Genomic DNA, 21,163 nt, shown 5'->3' on the forward strand with positions numbered 1-21,163 from the left:
TGTCATCAAGGTGGTCTTTCACCCAGGCAACATGTGCTGCAGGTTTGCTCTTTGGGCCTTGCAGAGGGGAAACTCTCCACTTTATCATACCACAGAGACAAATTTCCAGGGCTTGGAAGAGTGTCATAGGTGGATCTTCCACAGGTCAACCCGTCCAAAAACTCTGATGCACCTTCCCATACTTTCCAGCGAACTTGCTGCTGCTGGCTAACTGCTCGAATCATAAACCCAGAGGATATAAAGATGGAAACTGCCCTTTGCCATTCCAGGGGTATGCACTGCTTCTTACATTTACATTTAGTCTTTTAGCAGACACTTTTATCCAAAGCGACTTACAAATGAGACACATAGCAAGCAATTTGTCATACAAAGTTGAACAATATCTGCAGTATAGGACTTTTTACATTAAGTACAGGTTAAGTGCATTAGTAAGTGCAATAAGTATAGGATGGTTAAGTGCTCATGGAAAAGTTGTGTTTTCAGCTGGTTCTTGAATGTTGAGAAGGTAACAGCAGATTGTGTGGAGGTTGGAAGTTCATTCCACCACAGAGGAGCAGAGAAAGTTAATGATCATGATATAGACTTTGAGCCTTTTTGTGATGGGACCACCAGGTGCTGCTCATTCTTAGACCGCAGAGAGCGAGTTGGAGCATAGACCTGAGAAAGTGAATTGAAGTAAGAGGGTTGGCTGTCCTGAAAGCCAGAGTCAAAGCCTTGAATTTTATGCGGGCAGCTACAAGTAGCCAGTGGGGTGAAATCAAGAGTGGGGAGACATGAGCCCTTTTTGGCTGACTGAAGACCAGACATGCTGCTGCATTCTGGACCATCTGCAGTGGCTTAATTGTGTTAGCTGGTAGGCCAGGCAACAGAGCATTGCAGTAGTCGAGACTTGAAATGACCAGAGCTTGGATCAGGAGCTGTGTAACACATTCAGACAGGAAAAGTCTGATTTTCCCGATGTTGTAAAGTGCAAATCTGCAAGAACAGGCGGTTGATGAGATATTTGCAGTGAAATTAAGCTGGTCATCTACCACCACTCCCAGGTAAATGTAGTTGAACCAAGATGAAAAGAGAGGTAGTGGTCAACAGATGGGTTGGATGGGATCACGAGGAGTTCTGTCTAGGCAAGGTTGAGCTGAAGGTGTCGTTCCATCATCCAGGCCGAAATATCCGTGAGGCAGGCAGAGATACGAGACAGCAGGTTCATCAGGCTACAATGACAGGTAGAGCTGTGTATCATCTGGTAGGAAAAGCCATGTACCTCAATGACCGGTCTGAGTGATGTTGTGAACTTTGAGAAGAGGAGGGGGCTAAGCACTGATCCTTGAGGAGCCCCAGTGGTCAGCTGGTGTCTTGGACACCTCTCCTCTCCAGGAGACCTTGAATGATTTGCCAGTGAATATGACTCAGACCAAATGCAATTCCTGTGATGCCCAGGGCAGAGCGGGTGGACAGGAGGGTCTTGAGGTTCACTGTGTCGAAGGCAGCAGACAAGTCAAGAAGGATGAGGATGGATGATTTTCAGTTAGCACTTGCCAGTCGCAGGGTTTCTTCCAGGCAACTTTCAGTAGTCTCCATAACAGTTTAACAACTGTTTGGCACTGCTTATACAACTTATAAGGGATCCTGTTCAGGCCTGGAGCTGAAGTTGCCCTGGCTTTTTCTACAACTTGCCTGACCTCACTCAACTTGGGTGGAGCTACATCAAATCCCACAACTGGCTCCACTGGCTGTGGGATATATCCAGGTAAGCCTATTGGGCTTGTTGATCTTTCATGTGATCTTCCATCTTGCTTCGACATCACCAGCATTCCACTCCTCTTCTCTTTGTGAAGATTTCTGACAAATTTAAAAGGATCCTTGACTAATTTCATACTCTCATGCTCCTTCCTTCTATTCCACCTTCAAAATCTCTCTGCCCTCCTCAAAACCGATAACCTAGCTCTAATGCCATCCCACAATATCTTCTTGGTGACCCTCCACAGCAGTGGATTCAGTAGCGCTGTGGTGTTCAACCAGTCTCTTTATCCAAACAGACCAAAACGTAACACTTTACATCTTGCCATTGCAGTCTCAATTGATTTTAAGCGCACAATCTTGATTTTAAGCTTGATAACACTTCCTAGCCCATCACGCATGCGCATGGTGCAAGATGGCACTAGGAAGTGTAATCCAGCTTGAAATCATGATCACCAAGGAGACTGATGATATCAAGATTTGTAGTAAAATAGGATTAATGTTTTGTTTTGTTCTCACCCAAAACTGATTTGATCACTTCAGAAGACATGGATTAAAACACTGGAGTTGTATGGATTAATTGTATGCTGCCTTTCTGTGCTTTTTGGAGCATAAAAATGTTTGGTAACCATTCATTTGCATTGTATGGACCTACAGATCTGAGATATTCTTCTAAAAATCTTTGTGTTCTGCAGAAGAAAGGAAGTCATGCACATCTGGGATGGCATGCGAGAGAGTAAATGATGAGAGAATTTGCAGTTTTGGGTGAACTATTCCTTTAAGTGTGCAAAGCTTTTACAGTTGTTCCTTTCTAGTTATGGAACATGCATGTCATTTTCTGTGTGTGTTTTTATTGCAGTATGGAGGTGATTCGTTTAGGCAACAGTTACTATATCAACTGGGATAGGAATATGTATCATGCGAGAACTAACACACCCGCTGAAGCTCGTACCACAACACTTAACGAAGAGCTTGGACAGATCAAATACATCTTCTCAGATAAGACTGGCACCCTAACACAGAACATCATGACCTTCAACAAGTGCTCCATCAATGGGAAATCTTACGGTCAGAACCAATCCTACATTCCTACATGTTTCAGTTGTTTATTGTTAGGGTGGCTAGATGTCCCATTTTTCCCAGGACAGTCCCATATTTTCTAGTGTTCTGACTTATTCTTAAAAAATTGTGTTTTGTCCTGTATTTCCACTGTCCTAAAATTGCTCTATCATCTATGCAGCTTTCTCAGTCAGGTGAGTATTCTAATCAAAGGTAGCCAAGGATACAGCTTGTAAAACCAATAAAATCACACTGTGTTATTTGAAGTACACGATTGGATTAAACTATCCAATAACAATCCCCTATCAATAGACGTCCAGTTAGTGAACTGATTGAAGAGTCAGTTTGAAAGAGCACACAGATGAAATTGTCAAGGAAGAGTGCATCTGCATCTGTTGAGCGTGTGTTCTCATTAATGAATGCAGCAAGGACACTGGATTAATCTCAACTCAGTATAACAGCCATGAAGGCAATGCACTTCATATGTCTTAATTTTGGACTGGACTGCTTTGCATTTTATGATAAAATGAAAGAAAGACAAGTGCACTGAGAAAAATTGCTGCTTGTGAAAAGTATAATGTGACAACAGTTACAGATGTGGATGCACCCTCTACTTCGCATTGATCTGCGCCTAGGTAAGGATACATCAATTTCATTTTCCACAAGCAGAAATCTGGTCACCCTATTTATTGTTGTTCTTAAGAAAGCCAATACAGGCATACTGAGACATAACACTCCCCTGGAGTGATCAAACAGTCTGGCTTTTTTAACTTAAATATGGATTTACTCTGCCCTACAGGAGATGTTATTGACTGCTGCAGTGGACAGAGACTGGAGATCACAGAGGTGAGGGGAAAAAAAGACTCAAAACACAGCGTTTTTTCTTTAATGAGTCTGCTGGGTTATTGAATTGGAGTTTTCTAACAGGATATGACACCAGTGGATTTCTCCTTTAACCGACTTGCGGACCCAAAGTTCCTCTTCTATGATCACAGTCTGGTAGAGGCTGTAAAGTTGGAGCTTCCAGAGGTTCATGCTTTCTTTAGGTTACTCGCTCTCTGCCACACTGTCATGGCTGAGGAGAAAAAGGAGGGTTAGTGATTGTGCATGCATCTTTTTTTTTTTTCAGTTTACATAATACATTACAAAATATATTTTGATAGATGGATAGATAGATGTTGCATTACTAAGATTATTTTGTATCTCTTTCTCTCTCCAGGTGACCTGGTGTACCAGGCCCAGTCTCCTGATGAGGGCGCACTGGTCACAGCTGCACGTAATTTTGGCTTTGTATTTCGCTCTCGGAGCCCTGAGACAGTGACAATAGAAGAGATGGGGATCCAGAGGAGCTATGAGCTGCTGGCCATCCTGGACTTTAACAACATACGCAAAAGGATGTCTGAAACTGGCTACTAACGATTAAGGAGTCTTTTAACAGCCATTAACTCTTTGTGTGTGTTAAATTTGTGGTTGTCTTTCAGTTCGTAATCCAGAGGGCAAGCTCTCCCTGTACTGTAAAGGAGCAGACACCATCGTATATGAGAGGCTGCATCCCTCCTGTAGCAAACTGAAGGAAGTCACCACAGATCACCTCAATGTGAGTCAACACCAGAGGGCGCAAGTGAGACTGAAAAACATTTTGTGAACTATTTTAACACGCTTCCTAATATGCGTTGGGCAGTGTGTTTACACACATATGAACATTTTCTGTATACGATAAATGATTTTCACATGCAGTGGTGTCTATGTCTATCTCTCTAGCTCTTTCTGTCTGTTTCTGAGCAAGACTTTGTTCTCTTATAATTTTCTTTCTGTTATTCTAGGAATTTGCTGGGGAAGGGTTGAGGACTCTTGTTCTAGCCTTTAAGGATCTGGATGAGGAATATTTTGCAGATTGGAAACAGCGCCACCATGAGGCCAGTGTTGCACTGGATGACCGTGAGGAGAATCTAGACAAACTTTATGAAGAGATAGAGAAAGATATGCTGGTATACACACTTACAGATTCTCACTAATTATATTATATTATTTCTGTTGTTAACATGTTAATTATGTGAAGTGCTGCTTTTCACATGTTTGTCACATATTTATTGCAAAACATTGTGTGGGTCTGTGGCTGGATAGACATATAGTATGAATATTATGGGACTTATTTACTCTCTTGCAGAGACTTTACATAATGAGCCATCTCACATCATATTCGCTATAGATTTTTGTTTTGGATTATGAGAACAAATAAGATTTGTTTCCTGCACTGTTAGAGGTTATAGTCTTCATGTTTGAAACTATGTCTTTTAAAGGGATAGTTAACCCCAAAATGGAAATTCTCTCATTTACTCACCCTCATGCCATCCCAGATCTGTGACTTTCTTTCTTCTGCTGAACACAAATTAAGATTTTAAAAGAATATTTCAGCTCTGTAGGTCTATACAATGCAAGTGAATAGTGGCCAGAACTCAGAAGGTCCAAACATGCCATAAAGGAGGCATAAAAGTAATCCATACAACTCCAGTTGTTAAATCCATATCTTCTGAAGCAATATGATAGGTGATAACAGATAAATATTTAAGTACTTTTTACTATCAATCGCCACCTTTGCCCAGCCTCAACCTGTAGATTGCTAAATAAGAAAGTGAAAGTGTGAAAATGTGTAAATGTACAGATAAAAAAGAATTAAATATTGATCTGTTTCTCACCCACATCTATTATATCGCTTCAGTAACCACTGGAGTCTCATGGATTACTTTTATACTGTCTTTTGGGAATTTAAAGTTCTGGTCACAATTCACTTGCATTGTGAGGATCAAGAGAGCTGACATTTTCTTTTAAAAATGTAAACAAAATGTTTATTTAAAATTTGAGCTCAAATCTAGCTTACAGTATTTTTATTCAAAAAACTAGTAAATAGAGGCGTTTACTATACCTATGGATCTCTGTAGACTTTTGTACTTTTTGTCTAGTTGATTGGCGCATCGGCCATAGAGGATAAACTTCAGGATGGAGTTTCTCATACCATTGAGCAGCTGGCCAAAGCAGAAATCATGATCTGGGTGCTCACTGGGGACAAGCAAGGTTCATGATTATTTTTTTTATCCTATCCTATAATTTAACTATCTTTTTGGTTTACCTTGTGTTCGGAGTTTGCTGAAATCTTGGAATGATCAAATCTCTCTTTGAAAACCTTTTATAGAAAAATCTCTTGTCCTTCCTTTCTTTCTCAAACAGAGACAGCTGAGAACATTGGATACTCCTGTAACCTACTAAGGGAGGAAATGAATGAAGTGTTTAGAATTGCAGCGAACTCACCCGAGGAAGTCAAACAGCAGCTGAGGTAATACACCTGTGATTCCAAAGGCATTATAAATATGTATCATCTAAGTAATCGTTTGGGATCATTTAAATGCTCTCAAAGATATTTCACATTTTACAAAATTGTGAATTGTGATTAAGTAGGTGTAAGTGGAGCCCACCCGTAGTTACGCACCTGTTAAAGAATAAGTTAGTATATGAAGTTGTGGCCGGCTATTGTAAATAGTCCTTGTCATATATTTTTTATAGAATTTACTTTTTGAGTGTATTCTAATATCATGTCACTGCTGCAAAGGGATGCCCGAATAAAGATGTGCCCTGCTACCGAACAAGATAAATTCCTTATTCCTGAGACAATACTGGGTAATACTCCTAAAGTGGTGCAGGATGAAAACGTGAGCGGAGAATACGGACTGGTGATAAATGGGCAAAGCCTGGTGAGAAAAATAATCTCTCTCCCTCAATGCTTTCGTCTGCCTGACATTCTTCTGTAAATTGCATTGGGTGCTGAGACAGGTGTAGTAGACCAGAGAAACCATCTCATTTCCTGTCTTGTTGTGTGTATACAGTATGTTTATACACAGAGTAAATGTCTGGGATGTGGCTTTGTGTGTTGATTGTAGGCGTTTGGTCTTGAGAGCAGCATGGAGCTGGAGTTTGTGAGGACAGCATGCATGTGTAAAGCAGTTATATGCTGTCGAGTGACTCCTCTGCAGAAAGCTCAGGTTGTGGAGCTGGTCAAGAAATATAAGAAAGCGGTCACTCTAGCCATCGGAGATGGAGCTAATGATGTGAGCATGATTAAAGGTAAATTTAGCATTGCAGCGTTGTTTTATAAAGCAATGCTGATGTATAAGAAAGTAAACATTTGTATTTTATTATACAAAATTACATTTTATATACAGTTTGAAATGCTATAAATTGTGCCTACAAACATTAAAGGAATGGTTCACCCCAAAATGAAAATTATGTCATCATTTACTAACCCACATGTCGTTCTAAACCAGGGTCAGAAAATAACTTTTCCATTTATGGGTGATATTGGCATATAATGCAATGAGATTTGGAATGAGGAGATTATTAAACAAAACTGTTATCAACTCCCTCATGCCAATTGAATAAAACTAGGTCAAAATAATCATTTCACACAGAGACAGATACCTGCACTCGGGCTTGATGTCACTCTGCTTACATTTACTATATAATTTACTGTCTATAATTGTAATTAAATGTTAACAAATTATACATCTTTTCAAATGTCTAAGAGTTTAGTGTCAATATCCGATCTCTGTTTCACGATAGCAATGCTCCAGAAACTGTCATTTAGTTATTTTTCTCAAAATGACACTTCATACCTTTATTATGAAAACGCGATTGCCAGATAAATCCAGTTCGACACACTTTATTTTAACTTATATTTTCCACGACACGCATTCAGTAAAAAACACCCAAAAGCACTTTTTGTCCATAAAAGTGATAAATCTGAGAAATATTTATATATTCTCTATTGTTTACATGAGATCTCGCATGAAAGAATCACCCTTCGTCATCGTTCTTCAAATAACTATGCAATCTGAGCAGCATTCATGTTGTAAAACTGTATATGATCTTAGATATCAGAGTCTCATATACAAAACAAGCCTGTCTCCAAAGTCTTTTTTTAAAAATGCGGCATAGTTTTATTCATAATAGCCAAGCAGTGTAGTCAGATTTTTTGACGTCTTGAAAGGCGGAGCCTTAATTTTACTCTGTACACCACCAGCTATTTGTCTTGTGGTAAATTGTTGAAGTATAAAACGTTTAGCCAATGAGAATATATGATTAACTGTATACTTTACTCAAATGCTCATTGCCTTCTCTCTTTTTCCCTTCAGCAGCTCATATAGGTGTCGGCATCAGTGGTCAGGAGGGGATGCAGGCAGTGCTGTCTAGTGATTTCTCATTTGCACAGTTCCGTTTCCTGCAACACCTCCTTCTGGTGCACGGACGCTGGTCGTACCTGCGCATGTGCAAGTTCCTGCGTTACTTCTTCTATAAGAACTTCACCTTTACCTTTGTGCACTTCTGGTACGCTTTTTTCTGCGGTTTTTCCGCTCAGGTGAGCCATCGTCTTTTAACAAAACTTCTCACCTTTTAATTCATTTGTAAGTCACATTGGATTAAAGCGTGTGCCAAATTAATAATACACAGTACTTGCATAGGTGGAAATCGTGGGGGGGTTGGGGGGGTCAGGACCCCCCCCATCTGAGGGTTGTCCCCCCTAGAATATCATTAAAATATGTGTATTTTAAATAATATAATGATATATTCTTAAAATAATTGTATTGTCCTCCCCAACATTTTGATGAAATTTTTGCCCCTGAGTACATGTAAATGTAATTTTTAATTGACTGGCTTTTTGGGGACAACTAGCATAGCTTGTGTGTGTCCTGTTGTTTTGAAGTATCTCTGCTAATCAGTTTTTCTAAAGATGGTTCGAAATTCTTACATACTCTGATTTTCATTTCTAATCTGCTTCTAGACAGTATATGATGAGGGCTTCATCACTCTGTATAACTTGGTATACACAGCACTGCCGGTTTTGGGAATGAGCCTGTTTGACCAGGTAGAATATGTGTGCAAAATGATATGATTGTTCTATAATATAATATATGAGAGTACAATAGTATTACCATGTTTTTGGACGTGACCATGTTATTCTTTGAAGTGTCTGGGAGTATAATGGTACTAACAAAGTACTTCTTGTAAGGGGAGTGAGAAAAGAAGAGGTTACTTAAGTATGTGTTTTCCCCTCAGGATGTGAATGCCGGCTGGAGTCTTGAGTTCCCTCAGCTGTATGTGCCGGGGCAGTTGAGGATGTACTTCAGTAAAGGTGCTTTCATGATGTGTGTACTTCACAGCTGTTACAGCTCTCTAGTGCTCTTCTTCATACCTTACGCTGCCACATACGATTCATCGAGAGACAATGGGAGAGATGGTGCAGATTATCAGTCATTTGCACTGATAACTCAAACCTGCCTCACTGTCACTGTGTGTGTACAGGTGAGTTTACCCTGTTACCAGAGAATTTCAGGTGTGTATATTGGATTATTTTGATTGGAGAGCCTAATTTCACCTTATTTCTGGTCCATCTTCTCTCTCAGCTGGGACTGGACCTCTCGTATTGGACTGTTGTTAACCATCTCTTTGTTTGGGGAAGTTTGGGAATGTTTTTCATTTTGACCTTCACCATGTATACCAATGGATTGTTCCGGTTACATCCACCTTCTTTTGCATTCATAGGTAAAGAGGAATTACATCATCTGCTATGGTGTAACAAAATAGCATATTTAATAGTGGAATAGCATACTACTTTAACAATCATGGTATGCAGTATTTATATTGTGCACAATACTTAAGTTTTTGTATGAATGGAATACACAGGTGACCTCACTACATTTGCCAAAACGTGCAGTACTCAAAAGAGTATGCTGCATGGAATACTGTATCCCAAAATGCAATACACTCAACTTGACCTTTAATGGAATCATATACTGTATATGTGATAATACTCACCCTCATGTCATCCAAGATTTGTATGACTTTCCTTGTTCTGCAGAACACAAATTAAGGTTTTTAGAAGAATATCTCAGCACTGTATGTCTTCACAATGCAAGTGAATGGTGACCAGAACTCTGAAGGTCCAAATATCACAAAAGGGCAGCATAAAAGTAGTCCATATAACTCTAGTGGTCTGTTTCTGACCCACAACTATCATATTCCTTCTGAAGACATGGATTTAACAACTGGAGTCCTATGGATTACTTCTATACTGCCTTTATTTCCATTTTGGGCCTTCAAATTTCTGGTCACCATTCAGTGGCATTGTGAGGACCAACAGAGCTGTAATATTCATATAAGAATCTTCGTTTGTGTTTTGCAGAAAAAGGAAATTCATACACACCTGGGATGGCATAAGAGTAGGTCATTTTTGGATGAACTTTCCCATTCATTTCCAATAAATGAACTGATATCAACAACATTATCAGCTCCAGCACATGTGAAGTGTATTTACTTCACCCATTATTTTAAATTAAATTCAATTTAAATTAATTTAATATGTGAATTTAATAATTATTTAATCAAACTGCCTAAGTTTGACACTTTAGATAACAGGGCAACACTCCCTCAATGACAACATCCCATGTAATGAGGTCCTGCTACAACAATGTTATATACTACAGTTTGAAATGTTTGTCATTGCATATTGCATGTTGTTTTACGGTAGATACTATTTTTCTAGAAGTAGTAAGCAGCATTGTATAGCAGTATACTAGTATTCCACTCCAACCGTAGCCCATTTACTTATTTATTTATTTTTCCAGGAACTGCCCGGAATTGCCTCAACCAGTCTAATGTGTGGCTGACTGTTGCCTTGACAGCTGTACTGTGTGTGCTGCCTGTGGTTGCTCACCGGTTCATCCACAGTCAGATCTCTCCTACCATCAACGACAAGGTATAGAGTTTCTTAACATTCACATAATATTTCTTCAATATAGCTATTGCATTTACTTACTAAATTATAAGCCCTTACCATTTATATTTTACTCAAGGAATTATTTGTTAAAAATGTTATACAGTAATAATCCAGTTTTAAGATTTAGCATTTGCAACACAGAATAAGCATATACAAACATCTGCATGTTCTGGAAATTCTTTCAGGGAAGTACAATTTTTTTTATGTAGAATTAATCCATCCATCCATCCATCTTCAACCACTTATACGAGGTCGGGTCACGGGGCAGCTGCTCCAGCAGGGGGCCCCAACCTTCCCTATACCGAGCCACATTAACCAGCTCTGACTGGGGGACCTAGAGGCGTTCCCAGGCCAGTGTGGAGATGTAATCTCTCCACCTAGTCCTGGGTCTTCCCTGAGGCCTCCTCCTAGCTGGATCTGCCTGAAAACCCTCCCTAGGGAGGCGCCCACGCAGCATCCTTACCAGATGCCCAAACCACCTCAACTGGCTCCTTTCGACACGAAGGAACAGCAGCTCTACTCCGAGATCCTCCTGGATGACTGAGCTCCTCACCCTATCTCTAAGGGAGAAGCCTGCCACCCTTCTGAGGAAACCCATTTTGGCCGCTTGTACTCACGACCTAGTTCTTTTGGTCATGACCCAGCCTTCATGACCATAGTTGAGGGTAGGAACGTTAATTGACCGGTAGAGCGAGAGCTTTGCCTTCCGGCTCAGCTCTCTTTTTGTGACAACAGTGCGATAGAGCGAGAGCAATACCGCCCCCGCTGCCCCGATTCTCTGGCCAACCTCCCGCTCCATTGTCCCCTCACTCGTGAACATGACCCCGAGGTACTTGAACTCCTTCACTTGGGGCAATACCTCTTTCCCTACCCGGAGTGGTAGAATTAATGAGTAGATTTAATTAGGCATGATGGAGGAATGAATGGATGGAGAAATAAAGGGATGGAGAGATGGATGGATGGATGGATGTAGAGTTGGGGTACTTGAGTTCAGATTCTGACATCAGTCCGAGACACGAGTCCAATTTTTTCGGACATTTTTTTCAGGGTCTGGCCATGAGTCCATGTAATTTGTGATGCAATGAAAAACAAACAAAAAAAATAACGTAACATAGGGTGACCATACGTCCGCTTTTCCCCAGACATGTCCTCTTTCAGACCTGTCAAAATTACCTCTAAATGTCCGGGATTTGGCTTTGTCATCATATTGATGTGCTCTCTACAGTTAGTACTATCATATACTCTGTGTATTTGATACTGTGCAACATTTTTCACACGTATATGTCCTTATGTTTGATTAATCTGGCTGAGAGAAGCAGCGCGCACTCTTTCAGAGTACTTCTTTAACTCTCTTGGCCACGTGCCCGTGCTGTATGTGTGTGCTGGAATGAGATCGCCATTCGCCAGACATGCTCTGCCGCTCTCATCCAGAAATATCAATAATGTAAGTACACTTTAAAAAGCATGTTCCCCAACTCTGCAAATTGTTAAATAGAACGCATGTTTTATCTGACTCATGCTTACTATGCAAAGTAATTTCTAACTGAAAATGTTGACTATATCAAGACAAAATCTAATTTACTACGTATCATGGACATTTAAACTAATATGATGGATGAAATTCACCATGATGGAAATTGTACAACTCGGTCCGTCACATTTTTGTAGCGCAAACTCAATGTGTTTGTTACCTGTAAAGCTGGCACTTGCATTTCAATGGCAAAAATGTCAAAAAATATAATGAAGAACACAAGTGAGGTGGGGAGAAGTCTCTATTCACCTATTATCCATACTAAATATAATGTGAAAAGAACGAAACGTCAGCCCAAGGTGAGTTTGATCTTGACTTGGGAAGTAGGCTAGTGTGAAGTGTAGTACTGTAGTGTAATAAAAATATATATATATTATGGTATCTGATCTTTTCAGATTATTAAATATATTTTTTTAAATGACATTATTAAATGTTTTAATATTACCATTTATTAAATGTATTAAACAAATTAAATATATTTAATTAATTAGATTAAGTGTATTTCACCCATCATTTTAGATAAAATTAAACTAAATTGAATGGACAAATTGAAAATGAAGTAGAAATAAAAACTCAATTAAAATTTGAAATAATAATAACTCTGGTTTTAATGACTAACACAGATTTCACTTTCTTTGGTGTATGTCTGAGTGGAGGGGAAAAGCAAAAACTTATTTAATTGTCATCAGAACGCAATAAGAAGTGTGTTGAAGGACAGTTTTGTCTTCATACACATAAAGCATATGCTTTCATTCTGAAACCAATTTGAAATTTGTTCAGCAGGATACTAATAATAATTTTTTGCATTTATATTGAGAAATAGTTTATTTTTAGTTGTGAAGGTTAAAATAAGCTTAAAATATTGATGTTTATGGTTGCTTTAATCCAGATTCATTCGGACTCGACTCGGACTTGGCCTGTTATGGACTCAGTCTTGAGTCCGACTTCGCCCCTTTTAGACTCGTACTAGACTCGGACTCGATTGTTTAAAGACTCGGATTTGACTCAAACTCTACTAAGGTGGACTCGAACCCAATGCAAATGGATGGATGGATGAATGGATGGATGGAATAATGGGTGGAGAAATGGATGGATGGACAGACCAATGGATGGAAAAATTAACAAATGTATCTTGTATGTATCTTGCCCTCTTGTTTGTTGAATACAGGTGAGGTATAAAGTTTGTCAAATGAAGGAGCCTGCTCCACGTCCACGGCGCACTAAGCTCAGCCGCAGGAGCACGCGTCGCTCTGGTTATGCCTTCTCTCACGCCCAAGGCTATGGTGACCTTGTGACATCTCGCAGGTTCCTTTGGCGACCTGCACCTGCCCGCTCCACGGGCTTCACTCCAACTGGGCGATCTCCTGGGTTCAAGCCAATGGGTCGGTCTGCAGGGTACAGTCCGGTCGGGCGAGAACAGAACCCCAAACAGAACGTAGAACCCACATCATTGCAGATGTTCCGTGCTGTTAAAGACCCTTCCTTTTGAGGGTGGAATTCGGGGAGCTTTTGAAGCAGAGCTAGAAACAGAACTTTAAAAGTTGTATACAGAGTTTGAACGCTTGGGGACAATTTTACTGCAGCTGCCCCTGCAGAAATGACAAGCTGAGACCTGCATGAACTTCCAGGCTTGTTTTGTGCTGGTTTGGTGCTAGTTAATCTAGTGGAACACAGCCGTTCTGTTTAACAGTAAAACTTAGCTGGTTGGAAGTCTTGCTGGTTAAGGTAGTTGAGACCAAAAACATACTCTTGGTTATCAGCTATGCTGGTCCTTTCATCAGGGGTGTTATGTAATTTTGATATGTATTTAAATGCACACTAAGAACAATGGATTCGATTCCTACATGTACAAAGTATTGTTAGGGACACTTCTGTCTGTTGCCAAACTGGCAAATCCGCTCCTGCAGTTTTCCTGCATAAGAAATTGTAACATTGCCAGAAATGTTCCTTGGTATGGGTGAACAAAGACATGAGATTTGCGATTTGAGCACAAGGTTCGGATGCTCTGAAGTAAGATGTCTTTTTTGGTTTAGAGTTCTGAAAGTTAGAGTATGTTTACATATTACATCAACCTATTTTATTTGTTTATTTTTTCATGGTGTGTCCCCTTTAAGGGCAAGCTGGAAACATATTTAAAAAGCTACTTGAATATAGAGACTTTAATACCTATTAAGTGCCTTGGATATGACAGAGAAAATGTTAGCACTAAGAAATCGTCTTTTTTAATTACAGTTTGTAAGGTATCAAACTTTTCCTATCCATTTTGAGAATACAAAAACTTTTTGAATACAGCTTTTCAGCATACTAATATACATCATATCCATACTGTAATTTTACTCTGCAAATCATTCTGTAAAAGCAAATTTTGTATACATTTTGTCTTAAATCTATTTTGTATAAATAAAACACTTATTTTCTGTTTAAAAGTTTAAGCATGACCAAGTCTTAAGCACACAGCTGTTAATTATTTTGATTGTAATGTTTGCTTTGTGTGTGTATATATATATATATATATATATATATGACAGAGAGAGAGAGAGAGAGAGAGAGAGAGACCAAGCGAGCGAGCTCTGAAAAAATGAAAGAGACCACTCCAAATTTTTCTTAAATCAGCATGCCAACATGTATGGCAGCCATTCCATTACCGTGTCTGTTGAATTCCAACACAAACACACCTCATTCAACTTAATGAGGTACTGATTATGTGATCAACTGAACCAAATCTTATTTAACGAGGAAAAGTATAAAAACCACTGCTGTGGTCATCACTATCCTCTTGAAATAGGACCAACTAAATGACAAAAACAGTGCTAGTAGTACTTTAAAAGTAATTAGAATATAAAAAAAAATAATTTCAAGGTTATCGTGGAAGAAAACTTGCTTCCTTCTACTCCAACAATGTTCCCCAACTCTGAGGATTGGTTTTTCCAGCAGGACAATGCTCCATGCCACACAGTCAGGTCAATCAAGATGTGGATGGAGGACCACCGGATCAAGACCCTGTCATGGCCAGCCCAATCTCCAGACCTGAACCCCATTGAAAACCTCTGGAATGTGATTCAAGAGGAAGATATATGGTCACAAGCCATCAAACAAAGCCGAGCTGCATGAATTTTTGTGCCAGGAGTGGCATTAAGTCAAAATGTGAAAGACTGGTGGAGATTTCTTAACTCTTCCTAAATTAAAACATTAGTATTGTGTTGTTTAAATATGAATATGAACTTGTTCATTGCATTACACGAGGTCTGAAAACATGGCATCTTTTTGTTATTTTGACCAGTTGTCATTTATTGCAAATAAATGCTTTAAATAACAATATTTTTTATTTCTATCAGGAAGACTCACAGACTTGAGTGAAACTGAAGATGACATTTATTTGATGAATATAAAACAGAAACGTAATGTCTCTTTTTGCCGTAGTCTGGTGGTCCGAAGAAGTTGTACTCAGAACCATCATATTATGCTGGAGATAGGAGGCAGGGGCGAGGAGCCTACCCCTGTGCAGGATGGGACTCAATTGGTGGTGTTGGGGTGGTGGAGGTTGCTGTGTTAGCACACTGAAACAGCAATGTGATAGATTGTGAGCAGACTTATAAAGCAATGGCTTACATGTGATTGGCTGGGAATTACCCCGCTAATGGTGTGATGATGTACAGCAAGTCTTCCCGCTAGAACTACGCTGTGCTTACATTTACCGTTTGAGATAAATGTTGTCAATAGTTTATAGAATAAAACAAAAATGTAAATTTTACTTAAATACATACCTATAAATAGTAAATCCAGAGAAACTGATAATTTTGCAGTGGATAATGATTAGCTACAGATAGATAGACAGACAGTCAGAATATCAAAGTAAGTGACATTTATTTTAAAGAAAAATGTATAAGCACACATTTCAAGCAAAACATTTCTCAAAAATAAATATATATATTTATCAAAATTAAGACAAAAATAACAGTACTGCGCTGTGCAAAAGTTTTAGGCACTTGCAAAAACAAATTTCATATTGAGGATGTCTTCAATGTCATAAATAGTTTTCATTTATCAATTGACATCATACAAAGTTCAGTAAACATAAATAAGCTAAATCAATATTTGGTGTGGCCACCTTTACCTTTAAAACAGCCCTAATTCTCCTGAACACAGTTTTTCTTGGTTGTTGGCAGATAGGATGTACCAAGCTTCTTGGAAAATTCACCACAGTTGTTTTGTTTATCTAGGCCAGACATGGGCAAGATACCGCCCGCGGGCCAGATCAGGCCCTCCACATGGTTTAATGTGGCCGGCGGCCACTTTTTATTTTTCATTGGATATTTCCGTTAACTTGCATTGGGATCTAAAGCGTCTCTTTTAACATGCTCAGGGTTGCCAGATAAGAGACGCAACATCCCCTGTTTGAGATTTATTCTTTCGGAAATATTCTGCCTAAAATTATACTTATTTTGTGCAATATGGCAACCATGCACACGAGTGCCCTTTTCTATCTCGCTTTCTTCTTTGAACAAACGTATAAAATATTCTGCTCAAGGAAAAGTGTTATATGGCTATTTGGTGTCCATTCTTGAGGCTGCTTGTGATGTTTGGTGCTACTTTGCAGGTAAACCTTCTCAGTGGTTAAATTAAATATAAAAGTAGATCTCAGCATCACTGACATGCGAGCAAAAGCATGCCAGAGAAGAATATATATATGTATTTTTTATTTGTGCAATTTAGAAATGTTGATGTCCCTTCACACCTGTATGTTAATCTAACTCTTGCAGTAATCATTTATCATATTCATGCCGTTGTGTTATTCAGTTGTGTGCTGAAAGTCAAACCATCGAGGAGACCCGCAGCATGACCCTTTTAGCGTGGAAACAGGTAATGTTTTAGAAAACAATAAGTAAACTCGCCCGCTTTGCCCAAACATTAAAAGTTCCATAAATTAAAAAAAAATGATGCAGAGATTGTTAAATTTAATAATAAATTAAAAGGGAAGTAGAGATGGTAAAATAAATGTATAAGCTCAGCCTTTATTTAGTTTTTTAATGCCTGATAGAAAAGTATCTATCTTTGCAGAGCAATACAATACATTAGGCAATTGCAGAATAGTCCCATTAGTCACAGATACACTTCAGAAAATTGAGTACACAACTATTTCTGGGCTTAAAAGTTACAACAAACCAAATCAATGCATAACATTGTACCTCAAAAGGAATACAATGTGGCCCTCTATGCACTACTTAAAGCCTGATGTGGCCCCTTAACTAAAATAGTTTGCCCACCCCTGATTTAGGCTCTCTCAATTACTTTTGTCTCTTCGTGAAATCCCAGACTGACTCAATGTTCAGTGGGGGGCTCTGTGGGGGCAATGCCATCTCTTGCAGAGCTTTCTGCTCTTCTGTTGTAATCTTTTCTATTTGCAAAAGTAATGTATAGGAGTCTAACATATATTTTTCCTATTGACACTAAAGTAGCAGATATAAATAACCATCATAAGACAAATGTTTTTGTGAAACAGTTTAAGTGCCTAAAACTTTTGCACAGTACTGTATTTGTACACTTTCTGGTTGTCAATCAGTGTAAAATGTCCATAGCTTTCACCCCAGTGTGAACTTTAGGGGAACTAACATCCATTAAAATAACCTTGGTACCAGTTGGTTAAAGTAATTGCAAATAAGGGGAAAGTTCTGAGAAAGGACTTCGTTCTGGGTCAAGAAAACAAACAAACATCATTGGTCAAACATAATTTGTTTGATGATGCCAACTGGTTTGATATTTTGGTATCTAATGCCATCCTAATCTAATTGGATTAATTCATGCTTATACTTTTTGGAGCCACTGTATTAATTCCTTGACTATCTGGCTTGTTATGCAAATCCAAGTGGGCCCAACAAACAGATGGACCTTTTCTTAAACCATTCATTGATACATGGTAACTATTTAAATCACGGTTCCTGATAGTAAAGGCAAGCATTCGGTGCACTGAACAATGACAAATGTATCTCATTAGCAATGATAACAGAGTAGGCCACTGTTTGACTCGCCGGCACATGAACAAAGAACTGCATGAGGACCATTACACATCCCAACACCCCCCACCTCCTCCAAAAGCAGTCATCCTGACCCAGCAAGGGATGTGATTTGCGTTCCAACACACTTACATGTAAACGTCAGCACTGAAAGTTACCCTGAACAAAACAAGAGACTCTGCAACTCTGACGCGAGCTTGCATCGCCCGGAGATGCGCGGGGGCGCGCTTCATCCTGACGTAGCGCCGCTCGCTTCGATCCAGCGCCGCTGTTGCGCTCAATTTACAGCCCAGCGAAATCAACACAAACGTGGCGACTGTTCACACTGATCTGACATCGTGATATCAATGGGAACCGAGGAGGTGCCATTTGTCTTAAACGTGAGTTTAAATATGCTCTTTATTTCATAATTATATATTAAAAAATTTGTAAACACGAAGGATCGTTGGTGGGGAACGGGGTGTCAGTAGAGAAACGCTGCCCGCTGGCAAATTGATTCAGATTTAACAGTGCTGGTGTTCATTAATAAGATGACACTATCGCAACATTAAGGAGTGTATCTTTTATAAGATGTAATCCGATATAAGATACACATGCTTTAAATCACGACCCTTTAATAAAAACATGTAGGCTATATTAATCTCCGCTCTTTACAAAAAACTAATCTTACAATCGAAAACATTCATGACCGGTACGATTGTTTTTACGGTCTTAAAACTCTTTGGATTGATCTACATTAATGTAGCCTATTAAGGGCATCATGGCTAAAAAAAATAATACAATGTGGAAACAAGCAATCATGGGCTGACTGTGAAGGCTCCGTGTTTTGGTGCAGATTTGATATAATTTAGGCTATTTATGTTTGGTCTTGGACTTCGTTATGATGATGCATTGCATGTAATAGGCTACTTGCGTGTAAAAGCAGCCAAATAGCCCCATAAATAGCCTACAGGGCGTGCTACCGTTATGTCAAATATGCCATTGTGATTCGCTTTGGGCGCGTTATTTAGGCCTTGTGTTTGCGCATTTCGAGCAGAGCGCACCAGTCACACCAGCATCCGAAAGCATACAGTGAGCGTCATAAATTAGATTAGAAGTAATACATTCAGAAGGAGAAAAATAACTCGATGGAGCGAATTAACATGAAAATAAAACACCAATACAGGTCTGTTAATTTATAATGTAAATAAACCTTACAGGTTGGCTATATTTGTTATTCGTCATTTGTTTGACATCTAGAGCTATATATCACAGTAGGCAATATTAGCTAGTAGCTACAAACATTCCGCGTGACCACCTTTATTATTATTATTATTCTTTGAGCGCGGCGTCAAATAACCTGATCTGTATATGTAGTGAGCTCAGAGAAACATCTCGGAGGATTTTGGCAGCTTGAGGGGCTACAGTAGCCTAGTGCAAATGCTTACTTCTGGAGGGTGATTTGAAAGGTAAAAGAGGCACTTTATTCATATACGGAGTACCATAATTGAATGTCGTTTATTTGTCCGTTACATACGCGGCATAGCCCGAATTCCGTCTTCCTGTCCGTTGAAAGAACTTTCTCGTCCGACACAATTTAACAAAAGCAGCTTGTGTTCAAGACAGCACCACGACATTACTGAGTTTATGAGTTGCTGTTAAATGTTATTTACATTTAAAACATGATATTATAATATTGTTTTTAGTTGGTCAGAGATAAAAAAATAAATAAATAAAAAAGACCATATATACTAGGGTAAAACTAACTAGTAAGTATTTTGGCGGGAATGTTGAATATTTATACTAAATAATCGGCTGAGGGAATCTGCTTAAAGGGTAACTAAACCCTAAACCAACTTTTTTTAGTTAATGATCTGTAAGAATGGGGCTTTATTAGTACTGCTCATTGATTCAAGTAATTTTTTTGACATTTGTGTATAAAGTGTTTTAATTCTACAATATATGGTGTAAAAACGTCTGAGTGCTGCCCTCTTCAGGTTGAACGGTGGCTACTGCAGTTGAATTTTCCTATTGGCTGTTTGCGGTACTTCGTGACGTAACCGGTGACAGCTGACATAAGCAGGTTCCAGCTCACCACGCCCTTGGTACGAGCTACCACGCCCATGGCAGTATAAAAACCACCTTGTTTCGTCAAAACCACTGTAGCGAGTCAGGAGTTGGAATTGCGAGTATTGAAAACGATCAGGATAGAGTATTTTAGCATCTATTTAGCATAGCATTTATATAGTTATTTAGATTATTTTGTGTAGCCTAGGTAGTTAATTAGCATATTTGTTAGTGTAGTATTGTTAGAAGCATAGTTAGTTAGTAGCATAGTATTGCGTCAGTTAGGATAGCTTCAAGTTAGCGTAGATTATCTGTATTAAGTACAGTGGTCAGGATGGTACGTAGGTGTAATGTTGCTGCTTGCAACAGCACTGCTGGACTGTATTGCTTTCCATATAGACTTGGAAATTAGGCACCAGGGGTTGCACGTCCTTGTTCTGGAAGACCGCGAGTTCCCGCCTAGAGCTGGAGGAGTGTGCAAACTGCATTTTACGTGGGATTGCTTCTCCAACGCAATGGAGGTGGAAATGGGCTTCTCCAAACAGCTTGCGCTGAAAAGCGACGCAGTGCCAAACACTGCTCATCCTGCATGGACTCCACCACCTCAGCGGCGTCTTGAGGTGAGTGATCATATATATTTGAATCACAATTTATGGTTAGGCTAAAGTTAATCCTCTGGGGTCGACAAACGCGCGTTCGCGATGCGGGAGTGTTAAACGTATTGCACCCTTATACATTGTATTACGGTATTGACTACCTGTATATTTTTATTTGGAGGTATACGGTTTTGTACATGATGACGTTACGCTTTACGTCACATTCTTCTAAGTTGAGAGAACAGCTAACTGATGTTATGTTCAAGTGAAGCTTGCTAAATAAAAATCCTGCTAAAAGGATAAACATCACTGAACAGCGTTTCGTTTGTTTTGCCTGCACGCGAGTGAAGGTGAATGC

General features: G+C 39.3%; 2 protein-coding genes across 4 annotated transcripts in view; both read left to right on the forward strand.

The window, feature by feature from the left end:
- The window catches only part of LOC127640864 (probable phospholipid-transporting ATPase IM), a 35,945-nt gene extending 20,520 nt beyond the window's left edge, over nt 1–15,425 (forward strand). Inside the window, exons 13-28 of the mRNA XM_052123549.1 lie at nt 2,597–2,805; nt 3,596–3,642; nt 3,724–3,889; nt 4,016–4,204; nt 4,278–4,393; nt 4,620–4,784; nt 5,757–5,868; nt 6,022–6,127; nt 6,401–6,542; nt 6,729–6,912; nt 7,980–8,203; nt 8,627–8,710; nt 8,902–9,147; nt 9,249–9,387; nt 10,470–10,600; nt 13,321–15,425. Coding sequence (XP_051979509.1) covers nt 2,597–2,805; nt 3,596–3,642; nt 3,724–3,889; nt 4,016–4,204; nt 4,278–4,393; nt 4,620–4,784; nt 5,757–5,868; nt 6,022–6,127; nt 6,401–6,542; nt 6,729–6,912; nt 7,980–8,203; nt 8,627–8,710; nt 8,902–9,147; nt 9,249–9,387; nt 10,470–10,600; nt 13,321–13,641 — 2,581 coding nt within the window. The 3' untranslated portion in view covers nt 13,642–15,425. The remainder of the gene's footprint in view (nt 1–2,596; nt 2,806–3,595; nt 3,643–3,723; nt 3,890–4,015; nt 4,205–4,277; nt 4,394–4,619; nt 4,785–5,756; nt 5,869–6,021; nt 6,128–6,400; nt 6,543–6,728; nt 6,913–7,979; nt 8,204–8,626; nt 8,711–8,901; nt 9,148–9,248; nt 9,388–10,469; nt 10,601–13,320) is intronic.
- Nucleotides 15,426–18,403: 2,978 nt separating this feature from the next.
- The window catches only part of LOC127640948 (AP-4 complex accessory subunit RUSC2-like), a 31,436-nt gene continuing 28,676 nt past the window's right edge, over nt 18,404–21,163 (forward strand). For all 3 annotated transcript variants that reach the window (XM_052123688.1, XM_052123697.1, XM_052123703.1), the window contains exon 1: nt 18,404–18,543. The gene's annotated coding sequence lies outside the window, so the exon portion shown is untranslated. The remainder of the gene's footprint in view (nt 18,544–21,163) is intronic.

The sequence above is a fragment of the Xyrauchen texanus genome, chromosome 4, assembly GCF_025860055.1.
Source record: "Xyrauchen texanus isolate HMW12.3.18 chromosome 4, RBS_HiC_50CHRs, whole genome shotgun sequence".
Classification (NCBI taxonomy): Eukaryota; Metazoa; Chordata; class Actinopteri; order Cypriniformes; family Catostomidae; genus Xyrauchen; species Xyrauchen texanus.